Consider the following 25041-nt stretch of genomic DNA (forward strand, 5'->3'; position numbering starts at 1 on the left):
GCAGAATAGTGAGTGCAGCTCTGGAGTATAATACAGGATGTAACTCAGGATCAGTAATGTAATGTATGTACACAGTGACTGCACCAGCAGAATAGTGAGTGCAGCTCTGGAGAATAATACAGGATGTAACTCCGGATCAGTAATGTAACGTATGTACACAGTGACTGCACCAGCAGAATAGTGAGTGCAGCTCTGGAGTATAATACAGGAGGTCTCAGGATCAGTAATGTAATGTATGTACACAGTGACTGCACCAGCAGAATAGTGAGTGCAGCTCTGGAGTGTCATACAGGAAGAGGCGGAGCCTGTTTGCCGTGTGCTCTGTGTGCTGCCTAGAGAGAGCTCCTGGGAAGGGAGGTAAAGTTTTCCATCCAGGACTTTTTGTCTGCCCCCTTCCCAGGAAAGAAGGCTCATTTTGGGACTGGCCTCCGGGGCTGGGCCCCCGGCTCCCACCTCCCGGTCCAAGTCGGCGGGGGGTGGGAGGACTCCAACTCCGGCTAGGGCCACAAGATCTGGCCAAGGATCCAACATGAAGACCCGTAGGACCCCTGAGGCCGCGGTGGCTCCTTCCCCCGGAGGTAGGCCGAGTACGAGCAGGGGTGCTGCAGCGGTGCCTCTTGGTTGGGGCACCAAGGCGGCTAGAGAATCCGCCCTGGTCTATGGTTCCCGCGTCCATGCGCACCTCTGCGAGTATGAGGACGCCTCAAGGAAGCTAAAATCCCTCTGGGGGGAGTTGAGGGTAGCTAAGGAGAGGTCTGACAGGGCCTCCGGCAATAAGAAGGCCGAGCTATCCGCCGCGGTCAAGAAGATCAAGAAATCCATACAAGACCTGGAAAGCCGGAGATGTGAGATCCTGGATGGTAGCGGGGCCTTCCGTGAAAAGCTGGAGAACGATGACCGGTTCAGAGCCATGGCCGGTGGGGCTCTGGAGGGGTCACGGAGCTCCGGCCAGGTGGTGGAGGAGGTGGTGGAGGAGGATGATGAGGAAGAGGAATGCGAGGAGGAGGTCGTGCCCTACCCACCGCCTGGTGGCCTGGTAAGAGATCTCCAGGCGTCGCATAGCGGGATAGCCCCCGAGCAGGTGGCTCTCCCATCAGATTCTGGCCCTTCAGGGGACAGCGGGAGCGAAGGGGAGGATGAGGATGGTGGGAGTAGTAGCAGTGAGGGGGGTTGCCTCGTCATGCAGCAGATCCGGCAGATCGAGTCCCCGGTCCGTTTTAACCAGCTGAGGTTCGGGGATGAGATCTGCGAGGACGAGACAACCAGGAGGGGGATGAAGAGAAAGGCTAAGAAGAGGAATAAGCAGAAAACATCTACTGTGCAGAAATTTGTGTATGTCCCCCTCTCTGGGGCCCCCCGGTCCCGCTGTGCGGCACCCGCTACCCACCCCGGCTCGGCCTCTGTTGTGGGTCCGCAGCGAGGGAGCGGGGAGATTACAGGCCATGACACGCAGGGCGCTGCCTCTGTTTGTGGTAACGGAGGGGGTAGTGATGTGTCTGATATGGAGCATGATGTGGAGGGCGGCCCAGTGGTGGGCAGGAGAGTGACAGCCGGGACCGCATCTCCGGCGGTGAGCGCTGGGGTGTCCGGGTCCCCCACTTACGGATCCGTTAAAGCTGGATCGCTTCTGGGGACCCAGGCACCTAGTAAAGTAAAGGGTGAGGGGCCTGCGGCTCCGGCTGAACAGGCTCATAAAAAGAAAATGGTGGAAGCTCCCCTGGCGGGGTCTGCGGTGAAGTCGGGGTCTCCTGCATTGGGGGCACCGCCGCTGGTGGATGCTGAGGGGGAGTGGCCTAGCCTGGGGCCAGCTGCTGGAGTTGCTGTGGCCAGGCTGTTTGTGGCCCAGGGTGTGGTGGTGGGGGGTGCTGTGCCTCAGGGGACTGGTACCGCTGGGGGGATTCCTGGGGGTGGATCCAGCTCTGGGTCGGCTCTCGGGGTCCCGCTGCGGCCGGTCTCAGGGGGCGTGGCCTCCTCGGCACCCGCTGCCCATGTAGGAGCAGCTTTGGATAGCTGTGCTGTGCAGCTGAAGGCTGGGGGCGTGGCTTCCCAAGCCAAAGAAAAAAAAATGGTCTTAGCTGCGGTCAGCAATGGTGCAGGAACTGCAGCTGCAGCAGATAGCAGCAAGGGCGCCTGCCTGGCGGGGTCCCCTGTGTCGGGGGGCTTACCTGCGGTGGGGGCTCCGGCCACAAGGCAGGATGGAGCTGGAGGCGGGTCTGCTCCTGACTTCCTACCTGCCAGTGAGGGAGGAAGCTCTGTGCCTGCTGTGGTGGAAGGTAAGACAGTGCTGCTTAAACCCAATGGCAGCAGGACTCTTAAAGGGACAGTAGCACTGTGTGTTCCAAACCCCCCAGCAGGGAAGATGCCACCAGTAGGTGGCGGTAGCAGTGGGAAAACAAAACCTGGAAATACCCAAAAGGTGAGGCAAAATAATACTGACCCCAGTGTGCATGTGAGTGAGAGTGGGGTGACTGATGGAGTGGATGAGGAGGGTGTGGGTATGGAAGTGTCTGTGGTTGAGGATGCGAGTGGTAGTGCGTCTGAGGTGGCAAGTGTGAATATCGTGGCAAGTGTGAGTACGGTGTCTGATGGTAGTGGGAGAAGGGGGGAGGGGGTCGGTCCATCTGCCCCCCCGGCCACAGGTCCTCTGAGTTATTCGGGGGTGGTGGCTGGAGCCTCGGGGCCTAATCAAGGGGTTTCCTCGCCTCTGGACCTCAGGGATAGCGTCTTGCGGCGCCGTTTCCTGGAGGCCCTCAAAAAGGGAGAACGGACGATCGAAGTAGAGGGAAGAGTGGTGGACTTGGCCTTTTGGCTGGATAGACACGGCCTGGCTGCCTTCCAAGATAAAAGGGAAGGGGAAACGGTTTGGTCCCTCCCGACAGCCGGGCAGGGGGTGGCCAGGCGGAATGTGGTCCGTCTTCGGTGGAGGGGCAGTGAAGCGTGCCCGCCAAGAGCGAGGGTTGTGGAGCTCCTTCTGAAGATGGACTTCAGGGCAACGGACATCTTTGCCCTGATTCATCTGTTTGGCACCTCCTTCTTCGATGTCAGTTTTGTTCGGCCGGAGGGCTTGGAGCTTTTCTGGTCGAATTTTGAACTGGCAAAGGGGGAGCCCGGCTGGCGAGACTTTGCCGTGCAGGCGGTGTCTCGTCAAAATAGTGTAAAGAGGGTGACCGTTCTGACAGGTAACGAGTCACTCTCTGGGGTCGACATAATGACGTGGCTTTCCCGTTATGGGGAAGTCACCGAGGTCCCTAAGAAAAATAGGGACGAGTTTGGCATTTGGTCAGGGGGCTGGACCTTCATGGTAAAGTTGAAGGTTTCAGGAGGTACGGTCACCCACATCCCCTCCTCAGCATTTCTGGGGAGGGACAGAATCCAGATCTTCTACCAGGGGCAACCGAAGGTCTGCCACAGGTGCGGTGATCCCCGCCACTTCAGCGCAGGCTGCAAGGTGCAGAAATGTGCCTTGTGTGGCGGGGTAGGCCATCTTGCCGCAGCCTGTGGTGACATTAGGTGTCACCTGTGTGGTGACCTAGGTCACCCGTATAGCCGCTGCCCCCGTTCCTTTTCCAGCACCATCTCTGGCCCGGCAGGAGGGAGCCCCGGGGGGGTCCCTGGTGGTGCAGCTTCTGCTGGGGCTGAGGGTGGAGGCTTGAGGGGAGCTGAGGGGTCAGTGAGGAAAGGCGAGGCTGGTACATCTGCCCACCAGTGGCAACAGGTGAGGCGCCGTAAGGGCAGGGGGCAGGATAAGCCTCAGGCAACTGGGGTGATGACTGCCCCCAGCCTGGACGCGGCAGCCGAAGCCTCTGAGGCCCTGGGGGAGAAGGCGGTGAGCGAGGAGATCCGGAGGATGGAGAGGGAGGAGTTGGCTGCTTCTGATAACTCTTCCCAGTATGAAAGTCTGGATGAAGAGGTGGTGGAGCAGCCTAAAAAAACGGGTGACAATCGTACCGGTAAGAGTCGGAAGAAGAAGAAGAACAAGGCTAAAAAATCTAAGCCCCCCCCCTGGCCACTGGGGTGCCTACGGAAGGGCTCACCGACTCCCCTCTGATCCCCCTCTCCAATCGGTTCCAAGCCCTCGATGACTCTGCTGTGTCGGAGGTCGGGGGTGAGGGGCCGGACGCAACATCTGGGGTGCCTTCGGGGAATGGTGAGGTCTGTCCTCCGGGGGATTCACACTCCTCTGGGGGGGGGACTACCTCGGGGTCCAGGGGCGAGGAATCTATTTCTGGGAAGTCCTGTACTGTAAAGGAGGATATGGACACCTCGGTGTCTTTAAAGAGGAGGGGTGAATCGGGCTCCTCCTCAGAGGGGAAGAGGAAATCAGGGGGTACGGTTAAAAAACAGGCCATCTAACTCAATCACCCATGATGGCGGAACCTACCCCGTTGACTCTGGCGTCAATTAATGTCGCCAGCATAAAGTCAGATACGGCTAGATTTATGGCCTTTGATTTTTTCACCCGGGTTGAGGCTGATATTTTATTTTTGCAGGAGACCAGACTAACGGACCTGGGGTCCATCTACAAAGCAAAGAGGGAATGGAGGAGTGGGCCCTCATACTGGTCTCTTGCGGCCGAGCCGTATAGCGGGGTAGCGGTCCTTTTTAAGACCGCGGAGGTGGAATGCAGACGGGTGATTGAGGTAGAAATGGGGAGATGTTTGGTCCTTGACGTCTTCATGAGGGGACAGGAGCTTCGGCTCATCAATATCTATGGCCCGCAATCTAAGTGGGACCGTAAATGTCTCTTCCTGAGGATCAAGCCCTATCTTTTTACAAGCCGGCAGGTGGTCTTCGGTGGGGATTTTAATACTGTAACCAGACTCCGTGATAGGGGAGGCCCCGGAGACCGGCTGGCTTATGATAGCGTAGCCTTGAATAGCATAGTAAGCGAAGCTCGCCTGGTGGATGTCCACATCCGGCACACCCCAGGTCACGGGGGTTTCACCTTTTTTAGGGGAAGCAGTAGGTCTAGGATAGATAGGTTTTTTTTAAAGGAGGAAGCCGTCTCTTCTGCAGTGTCCGCTGTTGAGGTGGAGTTCTCCGATCACTGTTTCATTTTCTTTACTTTGAATGTTACAGAGACCCCCCGCATGGGGGAGGCCTATGGAAGCTGAATTCGTCCCTTCTGGAAGAGGCGGAAGTAAGACAGTCCTTTGAGGAATTTCTTCAGAGCCAGGTACCTCTCTTGGGTCTTTGTAGCAGTAAGTCTGAGTGGTGGGAGATCTTCAAAAGAAGGGTCGCGGGGTTCTTCCGTCAGCTCTCGAGCCTCAGGGGCCTGAACAGGTACCGCCTGTATCGGGAGCTGGGGAGGAAACTCGAGCAGCTCGTCTCGACTGGAGGGGACCGAGAGGAAATCTCCAGGGTGAAGACCTTGCTCAAGGGGTGCCAGTATGATAGGCACACATCCTTGGTTTTTGAGAGGGATTTCGGGAGGTACCGCTCACCCGACCCTTACAGAAACTGCAGGTTGTCAGTGAATTGTAAGATGGTGAGAGGACTGATTGACAGTACGGGGTCCCTGAACAGATCCAAATCGGGGATTCTGGAGGTGGTCAGATCCTTCTACTTGCACCTCTTGGGGAGGAGGGATCCTGATCGAGATGAGATGTCGGCTTTCCTGACTGAAACCATCCCTGAGCCAGGGGATGACCCCTCTCTTCATGTTTTGACAGAAGCAATCAGGGAAGAGGAAGTGAGACGGGCGATTGATGGGCTCCGGCCCAAAAAGTCGCCCGGTCCGGATGGCTTAACATCCGAGTTCTACAAGACTTTTAGGGACTCTTTGGTCCCCCTCTTGACTGAGATGTTTAATGAGTGTCTCTCCTCGGACATTCTGCCCAGTTCAATGAGGAAGTCAGCCCTGATTATCCTGTCAAAGGGTAAAGACTCGTCCCGTATTGAGAATTGGCGTCCCATAGCGCTTCTCAATACGGACCGAAAGGTTCTGGCAAAGGTGCTTTTTAATCAGTTGGTGCAGTTTGCGCCCCGGCTCCTTTCGGGGGCCCAGCACTGCTCTGTTCCAGGCCGCAGTACATTCAGTGCTGTGCTCGGTGTCCGGGAGGCAGTGGAGCAGGGCAGGGCGGGTCACTGGAAGGGGTACTTGCTGTCCTTAGATCAGGCGAAGGCCTTTGACCGGGTTAACCATGAGTACCTCTGGTCCGTCCTTCTGAGATATGGTCTGCCTGGGAGGTTTGTTGATTGGTTGAGAGTTTTATACAATGGGGCAGAGACTTTTCCGCTCGTGAACGGTTGGGTCGGACACCCTTTTGAGGTGAGGTCTGGTGTCCGCCAGGGCTGTCCTCTGAGCCCACTGTTATACGTGTTTGCGATCGACCCCCTTTTAAGGAGGGTGGAGCGTGGACCGTTGGTGGGAGTCAGGATGGACCAGGCGGATCCTGAGGCCGCCTTGAGGGTAGTGGCGTACGCTGACGATGTTTCCCTTTTTGTATCCTCGAGAGAGGAGGCAGATTGGGTGATGTCTGAGGTTGAACGCTACTCGGTGGCATCCGGATCCATGATCAACCGGGACAAGTGTGAGAGTCTCTGGCTGGGAGGGGGAGATCCAAGTTTTGATCTCCCGGACACCCTTCCAGGGCCTCAGGCCACAGCAAAAATATTAGGCATCAGTTTCGGCCCGGGGGACTATCCCCAGCAAAACTGGGAGGGCAGACTTAAGATTGCCGCTCAGAAGGTGAATCAGTGGAAGGGTTGGTCTTTGACCCTAAGGGAAAGGGTTAGTCTTGCCAAGGGCTATTTGCTTCCTTTGCTAATATATCTGGGCAGCGTCTGCATCTTGCCAGAGCCTCTTTGGACACGGGTTTACAGCCTGTTTTTCCAATTATTATGGGGAAATAGGCTGAACCTAATCAAGAGGGAGGTCACGTACCGCACGAGGAGACTAGGAGGGTTGGGTATGGTCAACCCAGTGGTGTTTCTAGTAAACACCTTTCTTAAGGCAAACATCGCCAACCTCTGGTTAGAGAGGGCTCCTCTGTGGGTATTCTCCTGTAGGGGGTGGTTTCGGCCTTTCTTCCAGGAATGGGAGACAGGAGGGCAGGTGAAGGACCTTCGTACACCTCATGGGCATCTTCCGGCTTATGCTACCCCAGTTCTGAAGGTGATCCGTCGGTGGGGTCTGGGAGTGTGGGAGATCAGGACCATGTTGAGAAGGTTTCTTGACAATAGGGTCCTGTTGACCCACTTTCAGAAGCCCCTGGCGCTCAGGGATTGCCCAAGCTGGGATCTGGAGGTGGGGCTCGGGTTATTGAACTCTAAGCGGATCCCCTTGAAGTTTTGGGACTTGGCTTGGCGCTGCTTCCATGGGAAGCTGTATGTGAGGGACAACCTGAAGTGCAGACGCTCTGATGACCGGGATTGTCCCCGCGAGGAGTGTGGCGGCATGCTTGAAAGCATGGAGCATTTCCTGCTTCGGTGTCCCTTTAATACAGAGGTCTATAGCAGGGTGGGTGCTTCCATTGGCTGGCCCAGGCTGGCAGGCCTTTCCTATGCGGAGTGGGCCTATGGGGCATTCAGGTCCCTTGGTGGCCGAGATCGGGGCACTGTTTTCTTAGTTAGTTTAGTAACTAGGTTCCACACGTGGAATGCACGGTGTCTAGTGTCTACTCAGCGGAAAGTCCTCCCCAGGGAAGAGGTGATTAGGAACATCCTGGGTGACCTGGCAAAAGTGCGCTTGCTGGAGTTTGAGAGGCTGGGTGCAGGGAGGGCCTCTCTTCTATGGAGGGGTTTCTCCTTTAATGTGCCCTAGGGAGAGTTAGGTTCTGTGTGCCTGTGATAGGGTTGAGTTTTATCCTTTTATCTTTATTTTGTAGGCTCAGATAGATGTGTAGGGACAGGGAGGGACAGATAGGGACAGTCTTTAGGGACAGGTAGTTAGTATTAGGTTGGTAGTGAGGGTCAGTGAGGGACAGATAGGGGCAGGTAGGGTGAGATTGGTAGGGTTATAGGGACAGGATTTTCTCTTTTGTGTTGTTAGGGAGGGTCAGGGTGATGTGCGGTAGATTAGGGTGAGAGCCTCTGGTCTCCAGTTCCTGGTGGTGGGCTGTAACCCTCACTTACAGATTTTTGTTTTGTAATTGGTAACCTGGGTATAGGGCTTGCAAGCATTGAACTTGGGCCTGTTCTTTGGTCATGGTTAAGGTGTGTAGTGGTTATTATTATTATTTTATTATTGATATGTTATTATAAGGTTGTATATATATGTTACATGTGTATTATGATGCGTGTAGGGGGATTTAGTTTAGGTGGGGTGGGGGGTTTCTTGGGGGGTGGGGGGATGGGTTTTGGAGAATGGACGTCCGGCGGGATGCCAAGAAGAGGAAAAAAAGGCCATAAACTTTTATGGACCTTGCTGTATAGGAAAGGCCACAAACTTTGGTGGGACCTGGTGTGATAGGCCACAAACTCTCGTGGGACCTGGTGTGATAGGCCACAAACATTCGTGGGACCTTTGGGGGAATGGTGGTGGTATAGTTTAGGAGGAAAAAAAAAAAAAAAATATATAAAATTTAAAAATATATAAAAATATATGATTAAGTTCGGCCAGGTGGCCTATTTACTTTGTTTAGGGCAGTTGGCCGACTTGTTTATTTTTCTAGGGATGAATGCGTGGGTATGTGTGTATGAGGGGGAAAAAGGATATAGGTTGAGGTCTCTTCCCTTGCTGGGGGTATTAATGAAATGGAGGAACATTTTGTTTGTATAAATCTGCTGGACATTGGACTTTTTGGGGATTGTAAATAATTTGTTTTGAGTTTGTCTGTAAGCTTTGCCTGTAAGTTTTGTTTGGTACTTTTATAATAAAATGAGATACAGGATGTATCTCAGGATCAGTAATGTAATGTATGTACACAGTGACTGCACCAGCAGAATAGTGAGTGCAGCTCTGGGGTATAATACAGGATGTAACTCAGGATCAGTAATGTAATGTATGTACACATTGACTGCACCAGCAGAATAGTGAGTGCAGCTCTGGAGTATAATACAGGATGTAGCTCAGGATCAGTAATGTAATGTATGTACACAGTGACTGCACCAGCAGAATAGTGAGTGCAGCTCTGGAGTATAATACAGGATGTAGCTCAGGATCAGTAATGTAATGTATGGACACAGTGACTGCACCAGCAGAATAGTGAGTGCAGCTCTGGGGTATAATGCAGGATGTAACTCAGGATCAGTAATGTAATGTATGTACACAGTGACTGCACCAGCAGAATAGTGAGTGCAGCTCTGGAGTATAAAACAGGAGGTAACTTAGGATCAGTAATGTAATGTATGTACACAGTGACTGCACCAGCAGAATAGTGAGTGCAGCTCTGGAGTATAAAACAGGAGGTAACTCAGGATCAGTAATGCAGGTATACAGTAACTTAACTTTTCATGTTGATTGTATATACTGAAATTGCAAATTGTTATACAAAGTAAGGGTTAGGCGTCAGTGGTCCTGCATATTTTTTATTTTTCATCGTTGATTTAGTTAAACTGTTTATTTCCAATATGTAAAATGACCTAGTTACCATTTCTAACTATTCCGTTACTCAGCTGAGAGTCATGTGCTTGCTATTTTGCTTTCTGGTCACTGCTTGATCTTCAGAGGTCATGTTTAGCTGTAGTTAAAGTGTCTTTTCTAGGATATCATCAGACGCTGGAAATGTTACATTCTGAATTCAGTTTAATATTCAGAAGTCTTCCTCGACCAATATTTACACGTTCTGATAGTCTTAAATACATAAGTCGTGGCGGTCGTTCACCCTACAGCCTACAAACAGCTACAACATTTTCCTGTTTCCTAATCAGCACTAAGATCTTTACAAAAATTTCCATATATTAAAAAAATTATTGGTAAATATAAATTAAAAAGCTGTTTTTGGAAAAGCTGAATGGAAACCAATATTGCTACTATTGCATTTTATCTATAGTTGTGTGTATGTCAAACACAACCCCCGCTATACCACTGCCACCCTGGGCTCTATATTAGGTGGGAACTGTCATGGTGGCACTGGTGGTGGTCATCTAGCTTTACTGGTAACATATGGAACTAAGATCATTCAGAATTGAATATTCACTGGTGATTTATTTTACATGAGAATAGTTTTAATTGATGTAAACATGAAGTCATTAATTAAATCCCAAATTTCTATATAAAATAGGAAGCTGCATGATCCTAGTCAGAGTCTATGAGTGGTTCACAATGGTAGATGGATGCTGGGTCTGTGCTTGGCACATAATGTTCCTGTCCACATAGTCCTTTAGTGTGAACACATTTCCAGGCTCAGTCTACATTATATGGTTTGCCAAGGCTTTCCAATAGACTGAATGTGTTCCTTTGCCTTCATCCTCAATGCTGCTATACTTGTGTTTCTAGGATCTACTTCTTCGAGAGGATACTTGTCCACAAAATTGGTCCCGCACTGGTACGGAGGTGGTGGCCCCATTGAACCTAGTGGTTGTAGAGCATGACCAACAGGTGCAGTGTTCATGAATGGTGGTGGGGTGTAACTACCAGGAATGTTCTGTGGGGAGGTGACAAATCCCGGCAGGGTTTGTAGGGCGGTGGTGTTGGACATGGGTGGAGTAAGCCATGAATCTAGCTGTAGATTTGTGCTGATGGTGCTCATGGCTGGAGGTTGTGGGGATCGATTGAAGGAAAGAATTGGGGAATCTTGAAGCTTCATGGACGTCACCTCCAACTTTTCTTGACGTCTCCATTTGGCTCTTCTATTTTGAAACCAAACCTGTAATAAAAAAAAAGTGGAATTTAGATGTAAAGAGTCATCATCAAGCACATAAAAGATACATATGGAAGAAGAGGAGATCAATTTGTCATTTAATTCTTTGGAGGAGTGATGTGATCTAATGCAATCAACAGATTCAGCTTCATATATCAGTAACACTTGGTGCAGTCTGCAAACTCAACTCTGCATCATATCGGGCCGGAACAAGGTTTTTTTGAAGTCTTTGGCCCAAAAAATTGTGACAAAGAGCGACCTGTCTCGGTAAACATTTTGGATATTGTGTAGCTAACGTAAGATGGACACAACAAGATAATAATTGTTAGCAAATTCCATTCACAAACACATTATATATATAGCAAGACCGCTAAGGCCATGTTCACACGTTGCGTCCTGTCCCTGCGGGTTTTCACGCAGCGGATTTGATAAATCTGCAGGGCAAACCCGCTGCGGTTATCCCTGCAGATTTATCATGTTTTGTCCTGCGGGTTCTGCTGCGGGATTTTACTCCTACTATTGATGCTGCATATTCAGCAATATGCAGCATCAATAGTAATGTTAAAAATAATAAAATAATGATATACTCACCCTCTGACGTCCCGATCTCCTCGGCGCTGCAGGCGGCGGTCTGTTTCCAAAGATGCTGTGCGACCAGGACCTTCGTGACGTCATGGTCATGTGACCGCGACTTCACCGCAGGCCCTGCTCGCACAGCAACCCAGACCGGACGGCCGCGTGCAGCGCTGAGACTTCAGAGGTGAGTATAACATTATTTTTTATTTTAATTCTTTTTTTAACCCACAAATATGGTTCCCGGGGCCTGGAGGAGAGTCTCCGCTCCTCCACCCCGGGTATAACCCGCACATTATCTGCTTACTTCCCGCATGGTGGGCACAGCCCCATGCGGGAAGTAAGCGGATCAATGCATTTCTATGGGTGCAGAATCGCTGCGATTCTGCACAAAGAAGTGACATGCTGCGGGCTATAAACCGCTGCGTTTCTGCGCGTTTTTCCCGCAGCATGTGCACAGCGGTTTGCGGTTTCCATAGGGTTTACAGGTTACTGTAAGCGCAATGGAAACTGCTGCGGACCCGCAGCATCAATCGCCACGGTTCCGCGGTAAAAACCGCAACGTGTGCACATAGCCTAAGTCATCTGGGTAATTTCGCAATGCATCGCTGGGAACAGAAGCTGGCGGTAGCCTCGCGTGCATCGGTGGACGACGGAAGGTGAGAACAGCACGTTTTTTTATTTTTTTTATTATTTTTAACAATAGATATTTTTACTATTGATGCTGCATAGGTAGCATCAATAGTAAAAAGTTAATAACAGCATTAACGGAGAGCCTTACACCATGGCAAACCGCGGTCCGTTAACGCTGCCATTAACCCTGTGTGAGCACTGACTGGAGGGGTGTATGGATCGGGCACTAACTGGACGGAAGTAGGAAGGGGAGAATTCGCGGCCGGACTGTGCCCGTCGCTGATTGGTCGCGGCCTGCCGGCCACGACCAATCAGCAGCGCAGGATTTCTGTTACAGACAGACAAACAGACGGAAGTACCCCTTAGACAATTATATGGATATATATATATATATATATATATATATATATACAGTACAGACCAAAAGTTTGGACACACCTTCTCATTTCAAACTATGAATTAACACATGCGGAATTATATACTTAACAAAAAAGTGTGAAACAACTAAAAATATGTCTTATATTCTAGGTTCTTCAAAGTAGCCACCTTTTGCTTTGATGACTGCTTTGCACACTATTGGCATTCTCTTGATGAGCTTCAAGAGGTAGTCACCGGGAATGGTCTTCCAACAATCTTGAAGGAGTTCCCAGAGATGCTTAGCACTTGTTGGCCCTTTTGCCTTCACTCTGCGGTCCAGCTCACCTCAAACCATCTCGATTGGGTTCAGGTCTGGTGACTGTGGAGGCCAGGTCATCTGGCGTAGCCCCCATCACTCTCCTTCTTGGTCAATTAGCCCTTACACAGCCTGGAGGTGTGTTTGGGGTCATTGTCCTGTTGAAAAGTAAATGATGGTCCAACTAAATGCAAGCCGGATGGAATAGCATGCCGCTGCAAGATGCTGTGGTAGCCATGCTGGTTCAGTATGCCTTCAATTTTGAATAAATCCCCAACAGTGTCACCAGCAGAGCACCAAAACACCATCACACCTCCTCCATGCTTCACGGTGGGAACCAGGCATGTAGAGTCCATGCGTTCACATTTTCTGCGTCGCACAAAGAAACGTTATTTGAAACCAAAGATCTCAAATTTGGACTCATCAGACCAAAGCACAAATTTCCACTAGTCTAATGTCCATTCCTTGTGTTCATTAGCCCAAACAAGTCTCTTCTGCTTGTTGCCTGTCCTTAGCAGTGGTTTCCTAGCAGCTATTTTACCATGAAGGCCTGCTGCACAAAGTCTCCTCTTAACAGTTGTTGTAGAGATATGTCTGCTGCTAGAACTCTGGCATTGACCTGGTCTCTAATCTGAGCTGCTGTTAACCTGCGATTTCTGAGGCTGGTGACTCTGATAAACTTATCCTCAGAAGCAGAGGTGACTCTTTGTCTTCCTTTCCTGGGGCTGTCCTCATATGAGCCAGTTTCTTTGTAGCGCTTGATGGTTTTTGCCACTGCACTTGGGGACACTTTCAAAGTTTTCCCAATTTTTCGGACTCACTGACCTTCATTTCTTAAAGTAAAGATGGCCACTCGTTTTTCTTTACTTAGCTGCTTTTTTCTTGCCATAATACAAATTCTAACAGTCTTTTCAGTAGGACTATCAGCTGTGTATCCACCAGACTTCTGCACAACACAACTGATGGTCCCAACCCCATTTATAAGGCAAGAAATCCCACAGGGCACACCTGTGAAGTGAAAACCATTCCCGGTGACTACCTCTTGAAGCTCATCAAGAGAATGCCAAGAGTGTGCAGAGCAGTCATCAAAGCAAAAGGTGGCTACTTTGAAGAACCTAGAATATAAGACATAATTTCAGTTGCTTCACACTTTTTTGTTAAGTATATAATTCCACATGTGTTAATTCATAGTTTTGATGCCTTCAGTGTGAATGTACAATTTTCATAGTCATGAAAATACAGAAAGATCCTTAAATGAGAGGGTGTGTCCAAACTTTTGGTCTGTACTATATCTATATATATCTATAATATAACGCTGGGAGCGTCACTCTGTCCGAAGCCTCTATAGACTGCGCAAGCGCAAGCGCCGGCGCAGTCTGGGCCTCACAGAGCGACGCTCCCGGGAGATCGCGGTATGCGTAAGCACTGAACGCATACCGCGATCTCCACCGGAGAGTCAGGGACCGCCAGGAGGGAGGGTAAGTATACTCACCTTTCCCGGGTCCAGCGCTGCTTGCGGCTCCGTCTCCCGGCTCCTCTGCTCCCGGCTCCGGAGGGCGCGGACTGCGCAGGCGCCGGAATCGGCGCCTGCGCAGTCCGCGCTTTCCGGCGCCATTTTCTTGAAGACACACTCCGGCTCCACTGCAGGTGTGTCTTCAAGAAAATGGCGCCGGAAAGCGCGGACTGCGCAGGCGCCGATTCCTGCTGCCGGAATCGGCGCCTGCGCAGTCCCCGCTTTCCGGCGCCATTTTCTTGAAGACATACCTGCAGTGGAGCCGGACGATAGGTGAGTATGGTATTTTTTTTTTTTTATATGGCAGCAGCATTCGGGGGCATACACACTGGAGCGGGGGGCATATAATACAATGGTGGCGCAGGATGGCAGCAGCACATGACAGAACGGGCGCAGGATGGCAGCAGCACATGACAGAACGGGCGCAGGATGGCAGCAGCACATGACAGAACGGGCGCAGGATGGCAGCAGCACATGTCAGAACGGGCGCAGGATGGCAGCAGCACATGACAGAACGGGCGCAGGATGGCAGCAGCACATGACAGAACGGGCGCAGGATGGCAGCAGCACATGACAGAACGGGCGCAGGATGGCAGCAGCACATGACAGAACGGGCGCAGGATGGCCGCAACACATGACAGAACGGGCGCAGGATGGCAGCAGCACATGACAGAACGGGTGCAGGATGGCCGCAGCACATGACAGAACGGGCGCAGGATGGCAGCAGCACATGACAGAACGGGCGCAGGATGGCAGCAGCACATGACAGAACGGGCGAAGGATGGCAGCAGCACATGACAGAACGGGCGCAGGATGGCAGCAGCACATGACAGAACGGGCGCAGGATGGCAGCAGCACATGACAGAACGGGCGCAGGATGGCAGCAGCACATGACAGAAAGGGCGCAGGATGGCAGCAGCACATGACAGAACGGGCGCAGGATGGCAGCAGCACATGACAGAACGGGCGCAGGATGGCAGCAGCACATGACAGAACGGGCGCAGGATGGCAGCAGCACATGACAGAACGGGCGCAGGATGGCAGCAGCAAATGACAGAACGGGGACGCAGGATGGGAGCAGCAAATGACAGAACGGGCGCAGGATGGGAGCAGCACATGACAGAACGGGCGCAGGATGGCAGCAGCACATGACAGAACGGGCGCAGGATGGGAGCAGCACATGACAGAACGGGCGCAGGATGGCAGCAGCAAATGACAGAACGGGGACGCAGGATGGGAGCAGCAAATGACAGAACGGGCGCAGGATGGGAGCAGCAAATGACAGGATGGGAGCAGCAAATGACAGAATGGAGGCGCAGGATGGGAGCAGCACATGACAGAACGGGGGCGCAGGATGGGAGCAGCACATGACAGGATGGGGGCGCAGGATGGAGCAGCACATACCAGGATGGAGACCATATACCAATATAAATGCTCGCCACCCGGGTGTAGAACGGGTTCAATAGCTAGTATATATATATATATATATATATATATATATATATACACTGCTCAAAAATAAAGGGAACACTTAAACAACAGGATATAACTCCAAGTAAATCACTGATTGACGATCAATTTCACATGCTGTTGTGCAAATGGAATAGACAACAGATGGAAACTATTGGCAATGATCAAGACCCACTCAATAAAGGAATGGTTCTGCAGGTGGGGACCACAGACCAGATCTTAGTAACAATGCTTTCTGGCTGATGTTTTGGTCATTTTTGAATGTTGGTTGTGCTTTCACACTTATGGGACTCTACAACCCACACAAGTGGCTCAGGTAGTGCAGCTCATCCAGGATGGCACATCAATGCGAGCTGTGGCAAGAAGGTTTGCTGTGTCTGTCAGCGTAGTGTCCAGAGGCTGGAGGCGCTACCAGGAGATAGGTCAGTACACCAGGAGATGTGGAGGAGGTCGTAGGAGGACAACAGCCCAGCAGCAGGACTGCTACCTCAGCCTTTGTGCAAGGAGGAACAGGAGGAGCACTGCCAGAGCCTTGCAAAATGACCTCCAACAGGCCACAAATGTGCATGTGTCTGCACAAACGGTTAAAAACCGACTCCATGAGGATGGTTTGAATGTCCGACGTTCACAGATGGGGGTTGTGCTCACAGCCCAACACCGTGCAGGATGCTTTGCATTTGCCACAGAACACCAGGATTGGCAAATTCACCACTGGCGCCCCCTCGGCTGTTCACAAATGAAAGCAGGTTCACACTGAGCACATGTGACAGACGTGTCTGTAGATACTGTGGAGAGCGATCTGCTGCCTGCAACATCCTTCAGCATGACAGGTTTGGCAGTGGGTCAGTAATGGTGTGGGGTGGCATTTCTTTGGAGGGCCATACAGCCCTCAATGTGTTCGCCAGAGGTAGCCTGACTGCCATTAGGTACCGAGATGAGATCCTCAGACCCCCTGTGAGACCATATACTGGTGCATTTGGCCTTGGGTTCCTCCTAATGCAGGACAATGCCAGACCTCATGTGGCTGGAGTGTGTCAGCAGTTCCTGCAAGATGAAGGCATTGAAGCTATGGACTGGCCCACTTGTTCCCCAGACCTGAATCCGATTGAGCACATCTGGGATATCATGTCTTACTCCATCCACCAACGTCACGTTGCACCACAGGCTGTCCAGGAGTTGGTGGATGCTTTAGTCCAGGTCTGGGAGGAGATCCCTCAGGAGACCATCTGCAGCCTCATCAGGAGCATTGTACAGAAGGGAGGTCATACAGGCACGTGGAGGCCACACACAATACTGAGCATCTTTTCCTTGTCATAAGGCATTTCCACTGAAGTTGGATCAGCCTGTAATTTAATTTTCCACTTTGATTTTGAGTATCATTCCAAATCCAGACCTCCATGGGATATTCATTTTGATTTACATTGATAATTGTTATGTTTTATTGTTCTGAACATATTCCACTATGCAATTAATAAAAATTTGCGACTGGAATATTTCATTCAGAGATATCTAGGATGTGGTATTTTAAGGTTCCCCTTATTTTTTTGAGCAGTGTGTATATATATATATATATATATATATATATATATATATATATGTAAAATCACACAATGAGTGATTGTGTGAAATAAGTACGGAACCCGTCACCAATTTTCTAAGTAAATATATTTCTAAAGGAGCTATTGTCAGGAAATTCTCACCAGATGTTGGCAACAACCCATCCAATCCACACAGGCAAAGAAATCAAACCATAGCTGTCCATAAATTAAGTTATGTATAATAATGAGAAATGACACAGGGAAAAAGTATTGAAGACACTTACTGAAATGTATTTAATGCTTTGTACAAAAGCTTTTGTTGGTGATGACAACTTCAAGACGCCTCATATAGGGAGAAACTAGTCGCAGGTATTGCTCAGGTGCTATTTAAACTCATTCTTCCACATAAACACTCCTCAAACTCTGACGGTCCCATGGGTGCCTTCTATGAAATCTGAGCTTTAGTTCCTTTCTTAAACTTTCTACTGGATTTAAGTCCGGTGATTGCTTTGCCATTCTAGAAGCTTTATTTTATTTATCTGAAACCTATTGAGAGTTTCTTTGGCTGTGTGTTTGGATCATTGTCTTTCTGAAATATTCGACCATCGTTTCATCTTCATCATACTTTAAATAGATGGCAGGAGATTGTTTTCAAGAATGTCTTGGTACATTTGTCCATTCATCTTTCCTCCAATTACATGAAGTTTGCCAGTGCCATATGCTAAAAAAAACAGCCCAACACCATGATGTTCCCAACTTCAACCTGTTGTTATGGTGTTTTTCAGTTGTTTTTCAGTGCCTTTTGGCCTCCAAACATGGTGTGTGTTATGGCATCCAAAGAGTTCAATTTTGGTCTCAGCTGACCAGACTATATTCTTCCAGTATTTCACAGGCTTATCTAAATGTTGATGAGCAAACTTTAAACATGTTTGAACATGCGTTTTGTTCAGCAGTGGAGTTAAGCCATGGAGGTTGAGTGCATTAATTATTGTTTTCTTTGAAACAATTGTACCTGCTGATTTCAGTTTTTTTGTAGCTCTGCAAAGGTGGTCTTAGGCTCTTGTACAACGCTTCTGACAATTCTTTGTCTGAAATCTGGGGAGGAGCACTTGGTCATGGTCGGCTTGTGGTGAAATGATGTTCTTTCCACTTATAGATTATGACCCCACCAGTGCTCACTGGATCCTTCAGTAGTTTAGAAATTGTTCTGTACCCAATGCCATCAGAATGTTTTGCAACAATAAGGTTGTGAAGGTTTTGAGACAGTTCACTGGTTTTACCCATTATGAGATGTTTCTTGTGTGGCATCTTTTTATAGGCCATTAGTTGACCCAGCTGATAGTGAAAAATAGCAAGTGTCAGGATTGCTTTCTGATTCCTGATATATTTCAGCTGTTGTCATGACTTTCCATGACTTTCTGCACATCTCATGCTTCAAGTGTTGAATACTTTTTCCCTGTGTCATTTTTCATTATTACACATAATTTAATGTATGTAGATCTATACCTACTTCACCCGCTTTATATTTTCTGACTTAGTTTATTATTATTATTATTATTATTATTATTATTATTGGACTTATTATCCAATGAGAGCTAAAAAAAAATATACACAAATGTGCAAATAATGTAAAATTAAAATAATATACTTATTAAAATATTAGTATAAATTGTAGAAAACTAATACGATTTACACTTTTATTACTAGTGATTTATTTTTACTATAATAATAATAATAATAATAGTAATAATAAAAATAGCAATATACAAGCACTTTTTGGAACGTTTGGGAAATATTATTAAAAGTATTAAATAACCTTTTTTAATGTATTCAGGAAACCAGCGTTATGCCCTAAAACCTTACATAAAAAGCATGAGAACTGAATATTTTAAAGCAATAATACACAGCCACCCCTTTTTTATGTACTTCATGGCTTATTTTCAATATTGCCTAATTCAGAAATGATCTCTTAAAAATGTCTCTTCCATTGACAGTACATGAATATAAGAATTTGACAATTCTATAAATTTAGCATTTTCTTTAAACTATTTAATGTTAAAAAAAATAATAATGTAAACCTAAAAAGAATTGCATGTGATAAATTTTGATTTGGAAAATGTATGTAAAAAAACTAAATTTATTTCATAGATTATATAGCTTATATCTGATAACGTTGATTTGGCTCACATTACTACATTTATGCTAGAGGCTGTTGATGATTCAATAATAACGTTTGTAATCTTAATTTTTTTAATAAGTTTTTAAAATATTTTTTAAAAAAGTTTTTATATATTTTGGTTAATTAAATGCAATTGTATTTATAGATGTAGCACCAATAATTACACAGATGATTTGTTTACAAATTCTGTAAATGCATAGTTCTTATGGAAAAAATACATTAAAAATTAAATTTAAGAGTTGTTATTTTATTATTATTTTATTAATATGATCACAATTTTATGCATTTATTATTTATTTTATTATATATTATTAATTATGAAATCATTACCTGGGAAATTAAGAAACAACCTCAATAACTTATACTAAAATGCAACACAGCAATATTAAATAAATGTAATAAAATATATATATATATATATATATGTATATATATTACATATATATTTCATTTATATTTTATTCTAACTATTTTATTTACTCGTTACTTACTTTATTTCTGGACCTTCGTGACACAAGTGAGTGAGACGATCTCTTATTTCTGCCTTTTGTACTTTATTTCACAGGCTTTAACTAATTTGTTCAGAGTAATTATGGACAACCTGATCTTTACTATTTTTTCCCCGAATTACTGTAAATCGACAGACGTGCTCGGACAAGTATTCTCAAATGAACCGAAGATCAACAAAGTTTTTATATGCAGTAACAACATTGGAAAAGTTATCAAATTTCTGTAGCAAACTTTTAAAGAAAGAAAAAAGCACTAAGATATTTTATATATTTATTTTAATTTATTGATTTATTTCTACAATTACCTTTTTGTAGTTCAACAAAAATATAAATATGTATTTTTTGTTGTTCATTTATTTATGTTTCAAACAATTGAAAAGAATGTGATTTTTTTTTATACATTAGTTTCTTTATTTCAGTAAATTATTTGTAGAAAATGCAACAAACTGAACTCAAAAAGTTTATATTTTGCATCTATTTTTTTATTACACGTTGAATGATTTTTCTATGATCATTATGAAATTTATACTTATGTTTGCTCATACAATTTCCCACGCTTTGTGTCCATTCTACTGAGTATTAGTACATTAAAGGCATCTGAGTGATCTCCACTAATTGCAGCCGTCCTAATTAAATTACTCTTCAGCTCATGAGTAAGGTTGGCTTATAATTACTATAACTGGATTAGAAACATAACAATCCTTTTGATTTGCTGAGCGTTAGGCGTTTAATAATCCAGTTGTATCTTACCTGGACTCTTACTTCTGGGAGGTTCACCTTCATGGCCAGTTCTTCTCTACTGTACACATCTGGGTAATGTGACTTCTCAAAAGCTCTCTCTAGCTCATGGAGTTGGTAAGTAGTGAAGGTGGTTCGGTTCCTCCGGTGTTTCTTCTTGGGTTGTTCATCATCTGATAGTTTGTGGTCACTGTTATTTGCCGATAAACCTGGGCTCAAGCACTCGCTGGAAGTTTTGCTACAGTACGTATCTGGAATAGGTTCAGAAGGTTCATATTATTTAGAAGGTAAGCCTACAAGATACCAGTTGCCACCAAACACTGGCAAACACTTTGGCCAACTACTACTTGATCATTTGATGAATTTGGTTAAAAAGTAACAATAAGAACTTAGCTTACTTAGTCTACTTTTGGTGTTTCTGGGACCATCTAGGGTCTTAACAATGTATCAACTACTTTATAGGTGGTCCTGGGAACACCTATAATGTAGAGAAACTCTTGTCAATTTAGGAAGAGTCTCAACTTTCAATAACAAAGTCATGGTTGCTCTGTAGAAATGAAAGACTCAGACCTTGGCCAACGTGTAAAAAGAAAAATTCAACCATACGTTGTATGGAATAGTCACTTACCCCCATAGTTGTCCTCCTGTCTGTCTTCTATCTGGCTCTGCTGTGGTTGTATATCCTCAGCCATTTTGTGATGACAGTGTCGAGAGTTCCTCTTCTCAGCTTCCTTGCCATTCCTGGGACTGCCCTCTGGTTGGAATGAGCTCAGAACATTGTCCTCTTTGGAAAATCCTAAAATAGACTCTATGCTGTGAATTCTGGATGAATTTCCAATAGGACTTCTCACTAAGTGTCCAGAAAGAGAGAAGTTTCCTTCTGCCATAAGTGAAGGACTGTGGAGATGCATTGGGGGTCACCTTTTTTTGTTATTTTATATCAATGTTGTCAATGATCTTATTGATACTTTCCAAAGTAGGTGAAGAAAAGTCTACAAGTCCATTGGTTTTTTGGAGGTTTCTAGAGATTTCCAAGGTTCTTGAAGATGGCTCCTTGAAGCTTTTAGGCAGTAAACGCCTATTCCTATATATGATATTATAAGGAATAGCAGTGTGCTAACATATTTTAGCAACAACAGGCTGTAAATCTCTCTTAAGAAAGGCTGATTCCGCTAAGCTGGCTCCCAGGATCAGATCCTTCTGCTTGAGCAGGGTATGACTAGCTGTCCTTCAAGAGCAGAGGATCAGCTCCTTATGACCTCTCGGGAAGGAGTGACTCAGTCCCAGCTTGCTGAAGACTTTTAAAGTAATGTCTGTTCTTTGTGGCTGTGTGTCAGCTGCCCCTGCTGTGCTCATCTAAAGCTGTCACATCCCCACCACTAGATGAGGCTTTGTGTTTATGGACACTACCTGGATAAGAAGAAGAAGACGCTAACTCAAGCTCCACCTCTCCAAAATTTCTATTCATCAAGATCCACAGAGCTTAACTCCCAAACACAATGTTTGTTTAAATAGTTTACCCCCTTTTATTCCATGCAGCAGACCTAAATGCATTATTTAACCCTGCGTGGCTGCACGGAAAGTAATAAGTTCACAATTGCTGTCTGAATTAAGATAATATCGACCTGCAGTCCTATGTAAATTCTGGTAATATCACTATAAATTTTGCCAAAACATAACCTCAGCTACATCTGGATATAAGTGTAGTAGGTATCATACATGTAGGGGGTGAATACAAGTGGTGCGGCACTGGGGTGGACATTTCTTAGGCTGACAGATGTCTCTGGGTAATTATCATAATGGTCTATTATAAATTATAAATTGGATTGATTAACATAATCAGCTTGTCCCATAAACAGCTTGTTTTCACACAATCTTTACAGGGTAGATTAATAAGATTGAGTGAGATAATGTATTTCATAGCCTCAGAGCAGGAGACCACCATGTCTGTCTGTCCGTCTATCTATTATCTATCTATCTATTGATCTATCTCTCATCTATCAATTTATCTTTTCCTTTCTCATATCTTTATATCAATCTACTTCTACTGATCTATTTATTGACTTTTTATTTATCATAAAGCTCTATTAATGTCTAATATCTATTTTTCTAAATATCTATTTTTCTAATATGTACCCATAACTATCTATCTCTTATCTATTTTCTTTCTATGTGTGTGTGCATCCATTCATCTAAAGATCTCTATTATTTATTTTACTTATATAGTGCCTTATGTTTTGCCAAAACTTACATCACTTCTGCCAAAATCGTGTGGCTAATGAGTTACGGTCTAAAAGGTATATTTGGAACAAAGCCAACATTGCACATCACCAACAGAACATCATACCCATCATGACGCATGGTGGAGGCTGCATTATAATTTGGAGCTGTTTTTTTGGCAGCTAGAACTGGGGATTTAGTTGTGGAAGGGAAGTATGAATAATTCCAAACATCACTCAACTTTGCAACAATTCCAGCAGGCCTCTGCTAAATGGCTGAAGACGAAGAGGAATTTCAACTTTCAGTACGATAATGACTCTAAGCTACTTCCAATTCAATAAAAGCATTGTTTTGCCAGAAGAATATCAGAGTTTTGGAATCGCCCAACCCGAGCACAGAGCTGAATCCAAGAGACAATCTGTAGTGACCTGAAGAGGGCGCTGTACACCAGAGATGCCCTTGAATTCTGATACCCGTGGAGCGAAGAGCTGGCAAATATTGCCAATTCTAGATGTGCCCTGTGGTGATAGGCTACTGCCTGAAAAGGCTGAATGTTGTCAGAAATTCAAAGGGGACTTCTACAAAGTATAGTTTAAGAGTGCGAATTTTTATACAACAGCACTATTTTTGTTCTTTATTTTTCTTTGTCCACCTCAAAATGTGTCTCACTAGATTTGTACAGGTGGAACAACTTCTGAAATGATTCTTTTTGGTAGGATTTTCTTTACATATCAAAAACATGGGATTTTATCAGACTTTTAATATCCAGTGTTTCTATTTCTCCATCACTATATCTATCTATTATCTATCATCTATCTACATATTATCTATCTATCTATCTATTCATTATGTATCTTCTATCTACTATCTATTATCCATCTATCTATTATCTATCTATCTATCTATCTATCTATCTATCTATCTATCTATCTAAAGTAAGAACCCGTGGGCAGTGTTACAAGAAAAGTTTTTTTCTGAGCTTCAGGTGAAAGGAAGAAAATACTTTATATTAATAAGACTTTTTGTTATCCTTAATCATATGTTACAATAAAAATGAAAATGAACTTTTGTATATTGATTACTTGAATTATAACTGTTTTTTGCCTCATAGCTTTTAAGAATAAGGATTTTATTTAACTACATTAATAATAGCAGTAATTATCGCAGTTATCTGATAATCTAAATGAATTTTAGATAACTAATCATTTCATTCTTAGTTTGATTATAATGTGAACATAAATAAAAAATAAAAATGCAAAAAACAAATACTACAATTTGTAGTAATAATAACAGTAATAATAATAATAATAATAATAATAAATATTACAATACCAATAGAATCATAATAATAAAATAATAACAGGAGAAATTAAAGCAATCTAATAGTATCAAACTAATAATTCAGTTTTGAATTTCAATTTAGGTTTAAAAATCGTAGAAAAAAAACCCCATAATAAAACAATTTTAGCAATGTTTTATTTTCTGCTTTTTCTAAATTTATTTACTTGCTTATTTTTAATTATTGTCACATTTTTGTTATTGTTCTTGCTATTGTCTTCATAGGGGAATAGGAGTTGGCGAGGAGTGAATGTGATTAGAAAGTCTTAAAAACAGAGTTTTTATTCTCCAGATTTTCCTTTGCATTAAACTACATTATTGAATTGGTTATTGGTTATGAAACTTCCTGACGACTCGTTTTAGGGTCCTCTCCTCCTAGGATATTATTGCCCTCCCATAGCTGTTGTTTAACTATTTAATAGCGTGTCCCTGAGAAATGACGGCTGTGTTGCCCCAGAGAGCAGGGCGGCCGGAGACATGGGAGGGAAGGCTTGGGCCTTTTGTACAGGGATTTATAAAGTAGATAAATAACATTGTGTGGTCACCACAAGACTATGATGGCCGCCAGCTGGAGACCATTGTTACTGTGTGCACTGCTCAATAAGAAGCATTTATGTAGTGAATGAGGCTCACAATCCGTCAGGCTCCATCATGTCACCACTGACCACGGAATACATACAACCAGAACTTCTATTATTGTAGGCTTATAGTGACCAACTACACCGACTACCTACATGGATTAATATAAATGGAGTAAATTAGGAGATACATAGACAGATAGATACTCATCAATAAAAAGAAAACAAACATCATAGTGTTTCAGAGGACAATGACAAGATTGGCCCGACTTAATAACTGCCAACTTACAAGAACGGACAGATGCACCTACATGGCACAAAAATCCATGAATCA

The 25041-nt window shown here is 45.6% G+C and overlaps 1 protein-coding gene across 1 annotated transcript; it reads right to left on the reverse strand.

Annotated features, from left to right (window-relative positions):
• Window positions 1-9456: 9456 nt before the first annotated feature.
• On the reverse strand, window positions 9457-21848 carry RAX (retina and anterior neural fold homeobox). Its single transcript, XM_069745346.1, has 3 exons — window positions 21200-21848; window positions 20584-20822; window positions 9457-10751 (listed from the first exon to the last, which is right to left on the reverse strand). The coding sequence occupies exons 1-3, from the start codon at window positions 21480-21482 to the stop codon at window positions 10299-10301; spliced, it is 975 nt and encodes a 324-aa protein (XP_069601447.1). The 5' UTR covers window positions 21483-21848; the 3' UTR covers window positions 9457-10298.
• Window positions 21849-25041: the final 3193 nt, after the last annotated feature.

The sequence above is a fragment of the Ranitomeya imitator genome, chromosome 1 (assembly GCF_032444005.1).
Source record: "Ranitomeya imitator isolate aRanImi1 chromosome 1, aRanImi1.pri, whole genome shotgun sequence".
NCBI classification, from domain to species: Eukaryota; Metazoa; Chordata; class Amphibia; order Anura; family Dendrobatidae; genus Ranitomeya; species Ranitomeya imitator.

Excerpts from the sequence above, each read along its gene's own strand:
- RAX (XM_069745346.1), bottom strand. The coding sequence starts at position 21,482 with ATGCATCTCCACAGTCCTTCACTTATGGCAGAAGGAAACTTCTCTCTT. Across the intron at positions 20,823-21,199 it reads ACAGGAGGACAACTATGGGG|ATACGTACTGTAGCAAAACT; the intron begins GTAAGTGACTAT and ends AACCTATTCCAG. Across the intron at positions 10,752-20,583 it reads TCCCAGAAGTAAGAGTCCAG|GTTTGGTTTCAAAATAGAAG; the intron begins GTAAGATACAAC and ends TTTTTATTACAG.